The following is a 12,073-nucleotide window of genomic DNA, read 5'->3' as shown; positions in this document are numbered from 1 at the left end:
GTATTTTGTGGTGGATGCACATATATTTATAGGCCTGATTATTGTATTAATAAATTAATAATTAAAATAATAATAACAGACTAATAATTGGGGATGAAGGTTATAATTTTGGAATGAGAATCCTCGCCAGATTAAACTTTCAATGGCAGCATCATATATTTCTTTACCATTTAGCACAAAGATGAGGTTAAGGAGTCAAAAGATGAGGTTAAGGGAGTTAGAAGATTAAACTTTCAATGGCAGCATCATATATTTCTTTACCATTTAGCACAAAGATGAGGTTAAGGAGTCGGAAGATGAGGTTAAGGGAGTCAAACTCCACAATTACTTGCTCCCTTCTCAACGTAGGCCCATAAGGCCTCCCTCACCGCCATAGATTTGATGGCTAAACTGGAGGCTGCCCTCACTCCACCACGACCTCCTCCCAATTGGAACCAACCACTGCTGTTTCTAATCACCCAACTCGTGCCACTAATCGCCGTCTCTTCTCTCCATGCACCAGCATAATTAACCTTCCACCAACCAAAAGCCAGTTTCCTCCACACAAAATTAACACTATTTATAGAAAGATAGCAAAATAACTCACAGTATTTCTGGAATTGAACAAAATAAACACTATTTATATAAATATAGCAAAATAACATACACTATTTCTGAAATTGAACCAAAATAGTGCACACTTTTTTTCTAGAACTATCGCAAAATTACACATTATTTATGAAACTGAACCAAAATAACCTGTAATATTTCTGAAATTGAACCAAAATAACACACTATTTCTGAAACTAAGCAAAATAACTAACCTTATTTCTGAAACTAAACCAGAATAACCCGCACTATTTATGAAACTGAACTAAAATAACATGTACTATTTATGAAATTAAACCAAAATAACACACTATTTCTGAAACTACAGCAAAAGAACCCACACTGTTTCTGAAACTGAACCTAAATAACTCACACTAATTCAGACCAAACATAATCATAAACTAGTTTCCAAAAAAATAAAGAAAAAAAAACATAATTATAAACATTGATGTGAGTCTCGCACTTTAAGTTTCACTGATCCAAGAAATCTTGCCTTAACCTTCGTTGGTAATTTTAGTGCATTGAGTGCCCTTTAACTCCACATCACCTTGCCAGACATTGATCTCGAGGGCTCCTTGTTGAACCCCCTCACATAGTTCCCCAAGTACCTCTGCACAAGGTTCGCCACCTGATCCTCTTCTTCGGCCGCCCAATCTTTCTTCCAAATCACTATCTCATTTCAACCGACTGAAGTTGGAAGAAATCGCAAGGTGAGAGGAAGCTCGTTTGTTGGAGGAGGTAGGCACCTTTTGAATAACAAACCTATTAATCTCTGTTTGGTGGATTAATGAGGTAGAGGCATACTTGTAAATAAAAAGAAGTTTAATTCTAACATATTGGCTGACAAAATGGGATTTCTGTTAGGGGCAGAGGCTGGAAAAAAAATTATTTCGTTTTGGGCTTTTAATTCATCTCATGTGGGTTTAATGGTTGTGGACCTGAAATATATTAGTTTTGTCCTTATGATTAAATATGAAGTCCTTTTGATTAAATAATAGTATAGGGTGATTTTTTGTTAAATTAAACTTTGTCTAAACCCTTTTTCATTAAAGCTCCCTAATTTCTAACTAGTCAGTATTTTTAACATTTCTAATCAGTCAATTAGCTAACTAATTGGAAAGACTTTAATCTAGTGTATTTTTCTTTGTAGATACTTACAAATAACATTGTGGGTAGGGATGCGGTTATTTTACCCATAACCGTTTATGTTCATATCCGCATAACCGTTTACCCGTTGGGTAATTACATAAATGGTTATACCCATCACCATAACCGTTTATAAACGGTTATCCATACCCATAACCGTGTACCCATTTACCCATAATCATTTACCCATTTAACCATAACCATAACCATTTACCCGTTTACCCATGTTTTTCGCCCGTTTATCCTTTTTTTACCCATTTACCCTTTTTTCTCCCGTCTACATTATTTTTTTAACGATAGTTAATCAAAAAATGAAAAACACTTCCAACTGCTTTTCCAAGAAGCATTTTCAATTAAAATTTTGACTTTTGTTCTTTATTTTTTGAGTTTCTGATCAATCGACTTTTGTTCTTTAATAAAAGCACTTCTATGTAATTGACCCAAAAAAAAAGCACTTCTATGTAGTGTTTTCTACCTAAGGAGTCCCAGACTGGCCTAAAAGTGTTTTCCATTTTCATTTTTCTAGGCAATCAAACAGATGATAAGAATTAAGAACCAAAATGCTTGCGTACCTGAACGGAATACTTGACGGCGAGGCTGGCGACGGTGTCCCCGCGGACAATCCGGTGCGAGATGGCGAATTTTCCGATCGAATTGTCCCTCCAGAAGCTTGAAGACGCCGGCTTTCCGATCACCTCCTTCAGATTCCAAGGAATTTTCCGATCGAATTGTCCCTCCATAGGACGGTGATTCATTGCTCCGCTAATAACTTACAATCATGCAACGAGTGATGCCGGTTATTTTCAACTAATCAGGACAGTGACCTGAAAAAGGAAAAGTAAAACAACCAACCTGAGCAAAAACATTCCAGAAACGAAACAACTACACCCAATTGAAAGCCTCAAAATTTGAACTTGTTTAGCATAAAGTACCCAAACAATCTAATCCTGAAGAGCTCATATCAAGCAAATTGCCCCCCATTTGGGAGCAAAAATCAGTTTGAAAACGATGAAATTCGCAATACGACTGCGAGTATGCAATAATCGTTGATGGAAACTTGGACCAAACCAGAGGCTCCAAATCAATCCAACCACTGCTATATCATTCACATATAACCAGAAAAAGAGAAAATGATAGAAACCAATCATCCAAAAAATGAAAAACTAACCTGACAATTATAAAATTATGGAGAAAGATATCAAATTTACCAGTGGATTGAAGAAATGGGAAATGCCCTTTATAGAATGATTGATTCTTCAGAGAACTAACCAGCAACAAAGATGTAAAACCCGTACAGCAAGTGAACCAGGCTGCTCACAAAAAGAGAGCAACGGAGAGAGAGAGTGACGGAGAGAGAGTGAGTCGAAAGGCTGAGAAAGAGAGTAACAGGGTTGTAACTCTGAGGGTTTTTAATTTTTTTTTTAATTTTACATATATTAAATTAAATGGGTAAATGGATACCCGTTATAACCATGAATATTAACCATAACCGATGGATACCCGTTATAACCGCGGATAATACCCATAACCGTCCATTTAAATTTCATGGATAAACGGTTATACCCATAACCGTTTATTTGTTTAAACGGTTACCCATAACCATAACCATCAACTTTAAATGGGTGGGTAACCGCGGTTACCCATACCCATGGGTATTTTGCCCATCCCTAATTGTGGGATTGGGAAATCGAACATAAGACTTTAGGTACCAAAAGTAAAATTAAATTTTAAAATAATGTCATATGCGTTTGCCGGGAGTCGAACCCGGGTCTATTGCTTGGAAGGCAATTATCCTAACCGTTGGCTCTGTTTTTTTTTAACATGACCTCATTTGGCACAGCTCTCGAACCCTTAAACGTCAGCAGCACATAGCTAGACAAATATTTGGTAAGATGACTCCCACATAGTACAGGGCCAGAATTGAGGTCAGATGCACCAAGGCTACCGGATCAAGTGATCCGGACCTTTCAAATTTCATTCAACGGTCTTCCTGTTTTGACTTCTTAAAAGTTGTGATGGGAAAGCCTACACCTTGATTGAACGCTTATTTTAGATCTTCCTACTGATTGCATGACCTATTAACTAACCCACCACAAAAATAACAGGTTTTGAGTCATTATCAGATTACCCGTTAAAAAACCATTATCGGGTCTGACACGACATAATCCGTAAAGATAACGAGTATGAAAATTTTGTCAAATACTAGATACGTTAAATTATGCAGATCATGCTGCCGAAGACTTGTGCATGTACGTTCTACAAAAATATCAAAAAATGGCATCGAGGATCCAAACATGTTCAAATACAATCTACATACAATGGAAATAACTCAATCCCCACTTCAATTTGTTCAAATTTTTGTACAAATATGTATAGCATATAGTCTGCTATACAATATCATCAACAGTGTTTTTTGTGGGTAAACAGTGTTGATTCAACACCATAAATGTCCAAAGAAAGTATTTTTGTGGGTCAACAAACTCTAAAAGAACAAATCCTTCCGATATCATGCTCACGGATGGCCTGAAAAGTCACCACTGCAATCAACTTCGGAGTCCAAATCAGCCTCTAGATCATCAGAGTCGGACGGCCCAGCAACAGCTTTACCACCTGCTTTGGACCCTTCCCCTGGTGTCCTTGCCTCGTGTATGATCTTATTTATTTCTTCAATGCTCTGTTTAGGCTGGTCACGCTCCACTGACGCATAGTTTGTTCTCTCAACCTCAATTAGCTCTTTCGGCAGATTTTTCAGAAACCAAGGGTGCTCTTTTATCTCAGGAAGACTAATCCTCTACAATGACGTTATGACCACGATTGTCAGTGCTGTTTTGTGCGTTTATCTTCACAGTCCATACATTGTTCTTGTGCCTCAAAGTGAACAAAAATGAAACAAAAGAAACTCATGAAGAAAACATGGGATCTGATATTACCTTAGAAGGGTTGGCAACAAAAACACGAGAAAGAAGGTGCTTGCAGTCTGCAGAAACACGTACATAGTCGGGAATGGTGTACTGGACACTCATAATTCTCTGTTTCAGAAGTTGCAATGAATTAATTGTTGGAATGAAAACCATAACTCTTTGGAATCACAATGTACAACTACCATGCGTGTGTGTGTGTATGAAGGTCAAGCTCACCTCAATGGTCTTACGAAAGTTTCTAGGTTCTTCAGGATCCTCAAAAGGATATGCTCCTACCAACATCACATACAGCGTCACACCGCATGACCAAACATCTGCAATCTACCAAGTTGTACCAACTTAGAAATTAAATAATATGATACATAGTACGATTGGCTTGTATCAGTTTTGATGATATTATGTGTAAGCTACTACGTGGTCAGAACTACCATGTCCAACATATAGTAAAATCCCACAATATGATTTAAATTTTGAGGCTGGTTGCGGAAACAATATAGAAACTAGATACCTTTCCGTCATATTCCTTCCGTGATAGAACCTCCGGAGCAATGTATGCAGGCGTTCCAACGGTTGACTTTGGCTGTGAGTGTAAAATAGCAGACTGCAAGGTAGTAAATAAACAGATTAACAGATACATCAGGCAAGTAGATGCTAACCCAAAAATTTCTTTAACAAACAAATGGGTAAAAAAGACTACAGAGCACCCAGAATAATCTGCGTACCAAACTGACCTAAACAAAGTTTTATTCAACAAGAAATTCATAATAACCTTGGAGTATCCAAAGTCGCATATTTTAAGACGTGGTGAAGCACTTCCATCCAAAAGTGTGTTTTCCAGTTTCAGATCCCTGTGACAAATTTCCTGCGGTAAAATTACAGCCAAATGTAATTAGAGAAATTATACTAATTCTTCACAAGAAACAGTTGGTTATGTATGTGCATGTCTTTCCGTGTTTGTCAAATATAAATATACCATGGCATGACAGTAACCGACTCCAGATATCAGCTGTTGGAAGAAAAACCTTGCCTGTCATGAAGGTGAATTACCGTTAAACAATCAGTCAGGAAAACTAACACTTACATATAATTTTGATATGCGCCAAAAATAAAGGAATTTGAATCAAACGTGCCAAATAAACTAAACAAGCTAACCTCGTCTTCACTAAATCTACCAGCAGTGCATATCCTCTCAAAAAGTTCACCGCCAGCTGCGTATTCCATGACAATTGCTAAATGACTTGGAGTCAACAAGAGCTGCAGCCAAAAATGATTCTGTTGTTAATGTACAATGCAAGACTGCCTTATCCTAGCTCTTTGTGGTCACTTTCAGTTTGACTGATGATTATCATCTTACACTTGCTTATCTTTACATGATGGTAACCGAAAATTGTACAATTCAATGACACGCTGAGAAGGGAAAAAAAGTAAAAAGGCGAAAAAGAAAATACGGACACATGCACCCCCGGAAATGCATGTAAACACACAATCGAATCAATACAAAGTTATTGTTACCTCTTTGAACCTGACAATATTTGGATGCCTCAGCGATCTGTGATTTATGATTTCCCTCTGAACATTCTCATCAATCTGAAACTCAGAGAGGCAAAACAGAATTTATATCCCTGCTAAAATATACATTCATGATAGGTATGTAAAGAGAAGAAAATGCTAGGAATGATATCAGATGACTAATCGCTATCCAAAATACATGTGCTGTAGACAATAAACGCAATATCTATAGCCCTAATTTGCATATCCAGCTTTAACTAGTGAAAAAAAAAGGATACAGTTATACACTTAAGAAGTTACAATGATACAACACGCAATCATGTGCCAAAAAAAGTTGAGGGCACAACTCCGTATGATAAAATTATTAGGCACAACCTAACTGTAACTGAACATCTAAAATTCAACCGGAATTATTCAAGTAGTACACTATCTTTGCTTAAAAATATTTTAGAAGCGTGATTGACTTCACAGAAATATAGCAGGATTTTCGAATACTCCATCTTTTGCCCTTAACTCAGACAAAATTTGGAAGTTCTCCTATCCAAGCTAGTCCTCTCTAAAAGTATGCAGCCTTAAGGTATGAACTTGAACATTTTATGGATCAGAATAACAAAACAGTACTCACACAACTCAAACTTCAAGAACGGCATTCGCATATATGAGACTCAACATCTGCATTTCCAGCTAAAAGTATCTAGTGAAGAAATGGCCAGCCTTCTAAACCCTAAAGTCTAAAACTAGTTCTCTCATAAACTCGGAAAAATATATATTCAGCGGCTGAAATTAGAAAGAAGCATCATACATTTACAAAGCATAACAACAAATAATTACATGGGACCTTGTTGAAGCCGTCCCCGGGGGATATTATCGGCGATTTAGTTGGGGACAATATTGATGCTCATTAGTAGTGGGCAGCTGAACCGTCTCTCTTACCACCATTTTAAATGGGAAAAGAAACACAGAATTCCAAACCAAAAAACCAGTGACTTTTTTCTCTCAAATCATCTAAAAATTAAAATAAATTACAACCTCCACAACTCTTAGCACTAACACTTCCAAAAATTTCATACATTTCTAAACAACAAGCTATAAATAAAGGAAGTAAAAAGGGAAAGCAAAAGAGAAAAGCAATGACCTTTTTTCCCCTCTCAATGTATTTGACAGCCACAAGCTCCTTTGTCTTCTTATCCCTGACCAGCCTCGCCACCCCAAAATTCCCAGAACCAAGATCCTTCATTGCTTCATACCTCTCCTCCATCCCAAACCCTCCAACGAATCAAGCACAAAATATCCCCAGCACCAAAAAGCGAGACACAAAAATACCAAAAGCAAAAGGAAAAACCCAAATCAAAAAAAAAAAAAAAAAAATTCTGGTTGGTGATAAGAAAGAAGACGACACCCAGATCAGAAAATGGAGAAGAAAGAGAAGAGCAGCTCCTACTAAATCACAAACCCAAATTAAAAGGCACGTCTTGCAAGAGAAGGGGTCCCTTCAAAGTGTCGCTCCTAACGCTAAAATATCGACGTATCTTGAAAAATGAAGTGGTTAAATATCTCACTTTACTTTATTTTTACAAGATTTTTTACAATAAAACTTCACACTTAAACATATTATACAGTAGTAATTTACGAGTTAAATTAAAAGATAATATCGGTGTTACAAGTGGACCATATGATAATTCTACAATAAACACACTGCTGCTGACTCTGACGCTGTAACAGTCGTCCCTTTATTTTTTTGTTTTTTGTTTTTATTTTTTTTGGGAGAACGTCATCCGTTTTTTTTTGTACCTTGTTCTTGGCTCCCGAGGGCGTGCGTAGGTTTAATCCGAGGTTCTTCAACTTCATGTCTTTTTCATTTCAGTGTCCGAAGGGGCTAACGTACGCCGCCGTGGGTCCTACCATAGAAGGAAGGTTCGAGGTTTGTGAAGAATATTATCCAATCATGAGGGGCTGTTTGGACATTGTCACGTATGCCGACGTCGGGACTTTTGGAATACTCTGCTGCTGCTTCTGCCATTTGTTTTGTGGTGAGCTTGGATTTTACGAACCGTTTAATTAAAGATTCGATTTTATTAGCAGCGAAAAGCGAAAATGTTTATAAAATAATATTAAAAGAATTAAATTTGTAAATAAAATTTAATAAATTAAATGATGTGAAATTTGATGATTGAATAATTATTTAAATATTGATAGAGGGAAAGCCTTTAAGGGAAAGGATTCTCATTTGTTTTTTTTTTAAATAGGAACACTCTATTGACCGTTAAATCTGATTTTAATGAAATTATGTACTTGAGATTCTGTGGCTTGTGATTTAATCTCAATCACATAATTTCATTAAAACCAGATCTAACGGTCAATAAGGTGTCCCCTTTTTTTAAAAAAATGGGGATCCCTTTCTTTAAAGGGCATATTGATAAAGGTGTTCAATTTTTATTGATCACATATTATCTAATTTACAAATTTTATTTACAAAATTAATCTCTCTAATATTACACTTTTAAATTCAGATACAAAATGGAAAGTAAATTTGCAAGATGAAAAATATTACGAGAGAAGTACAAAACGGTAAGTAAAATTGCGACTCGTAGACTGAGTTTTTTCTTCTTCACACATTTTGTCTTAAATATATAATCCCCAAGTTTGGCATTTTCCCTCCTTGCCACGGCCATGGACCACAGTAGTCTCACCGTCCCTACAAATTGTTTGGGCAAAATGGCCTTTGGGTCTCGAACCAATAGGCCGGTCGATAACTACATACGTTTAATTAAAAATAATATTAGATTCCATGTGATAAAGTACCATCTAATCTTATTAGGCCATTCTAATTGTTTGGCTGTATTTAGCCACCATCCTTAAATAAAGATATATCCTTAAAAGTTCGACGCTTTATAAACTATCTGTTACCTCATATTTTTGACATACTATTAGATAATATTTGTACGAGAATTGACGTTAAACTGTAAGATGACAAAGAGTACATAAAGAGTCCCACTTTGGGGAGTCAGAAATAGTGCAGGGTTATAATTTTGGAAAATACTCCAAAATTGGACAATTTCTTAATCTTGGGTCAGAAGCAGGACATTTTGAATATGTACACAGCATGCACACGCCATGCACAACAATTGGACAAAAATAGGATTTTTCCTACACCGAAAAATGATCAAATTGTCCTCCCATATAAATGAGTTATCCAGAAGTTCTAGTATTCATTTCTCATTTTGTAGAGAGAGAAACAGAGAGGAGAGAAGGAGAAAATCTCTCTCACCCAATTCCAATTCTAAGAACTCTAACCCCCATCTTCTTCATCCAAGAGGTTTCTCTCTAACCCACCCATCTTCTTCATCCAAGCTATCTCTCTTTCTTTCTTCTTCTTTTTTTCTCTCTCTCTCCTCTCTCTACATTTCGAATATGCACAATAGCTCTCTCTCTAACCCACCCATCTTCTTCGATTTTTACCTTTTCATTTGTAGGTTTTGTGAACTGGGTTTGCTTAATTCTGCTTTTTGATTGATGGATTTTTAGAGTTGAAGTAATTGGTTTGGTGTTTCTTGGAGGAGACCCAAATCCTTCATTTTTTATTTTTTATCATTTCTCTAATTTATATGTGGGTTTTCTTTTCTTCTGTCTAATCCCTCCCTCTGCTCTCTCTCTCTCTCTCAATCCAAATTTACAAGCACTAAAATAGGGTTTGGCTTTTGCTGCAATTAAGTGAAAAAACGTATTAAAGGTTAGTTTCCTTTAGGAGAATAGATAAATTTGAGGGAAAAGAGAGAAATCAGAGTGGAAAGAAGAGAGATGGATATGGACGAAATTGTTTTGCGTAGTCGTTCGCTCTTTTCGTATTAAGCTCGCTCATACACTATATGTATACGACATGCACATCTTACACTCCTAGATCTGAGCTCAACCCAAAAACTCATAGCTCACAGCTTTCTCTTCGAAATCAGAAAAAATGACGCAATCAGATAAATGACCCTAAACTTTATATGACGAATTGAAGATTCATTAATTTGAATTTGGTATCAAAATTGATTGGGTTCAAATATTTCAAGGATTTGAAAATTGCAGTTTGAATGGGCACGAAAGAACCCAATTGAATCAAATGAAATTGTTTCACAAACTCGTTCGTTTTTTTTTTTTTTTTTGGGATTTGCAGGCCTTGCCTTTGAATCAAGAAAAAAAGTAGTAAACTACGTTATTGCGAAGAGTATCAAAGATGTGAATACGCACCATATACACTATATGCACATGACATGCATATAATATATACAGTACATGCACATGATATGCACAGAGCGGGAGAAACTTTAAAGGCAACATATTGGTATAATGGATACAATTAAAACATAATTGTTACGTATATAAGATTACAGTGACAATTTGAAAAGTCTTGTTACGTATATCAACCACCACTTAACTGTACACGTGGAAAACATGATACTTGTTGCCGTTATTTCATGGACACTCATGATGAAGGGAAAATTATGAGCTTAACACATGGGATTTCTAAATGACTAGCATGCATATACAATTCAAAATTTATATACATGAGCAACGGAAGCAATTTATCAAATAATATCAAAGCTATAGTCATGCAAATCCCCTTCAAGGTTCATAGGTTTATATATAATGCATCAAAACATTTTAGTAAAGAACAAAGTGAAAGTTTAGTCTTATACCTCTTGATCTAGACTTGAGACCAAGGATGGACCACCTCCAAGCCCTTTGTTCCTTGAAGTCCTTGAGCCTAGCCTCCCTCCTTGCCTCCTCCACTTTGTTAGTAAGAGTGCTCCAAGGTTCTCCTTAAGTCTCCAAAGGAGAAGACCTCTAAAGATCCACACCCACTAGTGTAGTGAGATGGATGGAGGAATAACCAAAAGGGTGAAAGATTGTTAGTAAATTCACCCTCTAGGTGGCCGGCCTTTGTGGTTTTAGAGAGCTATTTTCTTTTGCCTCTTTGTTGTTCAAAAACACACAAAAAACCCTAATGAACTTTGTGCTATAAAGTTCCTTATATAGACAAAAAGAAACCTAGTCAACAACTTGACTAAATATCTCTCCCAAACCCTTTAAGTGGCCGGCCCTTTAGTGTTTGGTTTGGGCTTTGGGCTTTGGGCTTTTATTATTTCAAGTCATCCTATGCTTGAATAAAAGCCCAATGGGTTTAGTCCCAATGGGCCCAATTAAACCCGAACGTTTCTTTAAGCCCAAAACGATCTTTTATCGCTTTTATGATTTCTTTAGACTTTCTAAATTAATCACAACACTTAATTAATCCAATTAATTATTTCCTTCATCCATTAATTACTCACTACAAGAGTGTATCGGTGTACAATCATTTTAGGTTCTAATTAGCAAGGCAGTGAAGTGATTGGCTTCAATCCAATTGATTATATTTAATTCAATCACTTAGTGAATTAAAACTTCATTTTAATTCACCTTTCTTCTTTGATGACTACATTTAATCATTTAGAAGAACTCACAAGCTATGAGTGACATCTAACCATATGTCATAGCTACCCAAGCTAAAGTAGAAGTTGTTCGGAGAACCTATATAGTTGGAATTACAATGTAATTCGATCCTTCTCTAAAACAATACTCTCAATCACATTACTAGGGTATGGATATATTATGTCAAACCCCTAATATGATTATTCCTTCTTATATGATTCTATTGAGTCGTATAGGAACGCTTTTCTTTATTACGCTTGATACTTCGGCCGAAGATTCCCGAATCATATCTTAGAGTATTCTTCCTCTCTAATCGAGGATTAGAGATTCCTTGTTGCGCATTCACTTGCCTTCATGACTAAGTGGCTTAACCTCAATTATGCCGTGGACATCCGCGAATGGGGTGACTTTGACATAATCAAAGATTAAGTACTTAGCCACAAGACAACGACGAT

At 36.3% G+C, this 12,073-nt stretch overlaps 1 protein-coding gene and 1 long non-coding RNA gene across 2 annotated transcripts; both read right to left on the bottom strand.

The window, feature by feature from the left end:
• Nucleotides 1-628: 628 nt before the first annotated feature.
• On the bottom strand, nucleotides 629-3,405 carry LOC126617992 (uncharacterized). Its single transcript, XR_007621618.1, has 3 exons — nucleotides 2,943-3,405; nucleotides 2,307-2,558; nucleotides 629-1,334 (listed from the first exon to the last, which is right to left on the bottom strand). It is a non-coding gene; the product is annotated as an uncharacterized LOC126617992 (long non-coding RNA).
• A 579-nt stretch (nucleotides 3,406-3,984) lies between these two features.
• Nucleotides 3,985-7,687, bottom strand: LOC126619840 (serine/threonine-protein kinase SAPK3-like). Its single transcript, XM_050288252.1, has 9 exons — nucleotides 7,300-7,687; nucleotides 6,168-6,242; nucleotides 5,808-5,909; nucleotides 5,629-5,682; nucleotides 5,425-5,517; nucleotides 5,164-5,256; nucleotides 4,872-4,976; nucleotides 4,665-4,763; nucleotides 3,985-4,525 (listed from the first exon to the last, which is right to left on the bottom strand). Exons 1-9 carry the CDS (start codon nucleotides 7,420-7,422, stop codon nucleotides 4,247-4,249), a joined length of 1,023 nt encoding a protein of 340 aa, XP_050144209.1. The 5' UTR covers nucleotides 7,423-7,687; the 3' UTR covers nucleotides 3,985-4,246.
• Nucleotides 7,688-12,073: the final 4,386 nt, after the last annotated feature.

Source organism: Malus sylvestris, chromosome 4 (genome assembly GCF_916048215.2).
Source record: "Malus sylvestris chromosome 4, drMalSylv7.2, whole genome shotgun sequence".
Lineage (NCBI taxonomy): Eukaryota > Viridiplantae > Streptophyta > Magnoliopsida > Rosales > Rosaceae > Malus > Malus sylvestris.
The sequence above is the reverse complement of the archived record's forward strand: the minus strand, read 5'-3'. Positions and strand labels throughout refer to the sequence as shown.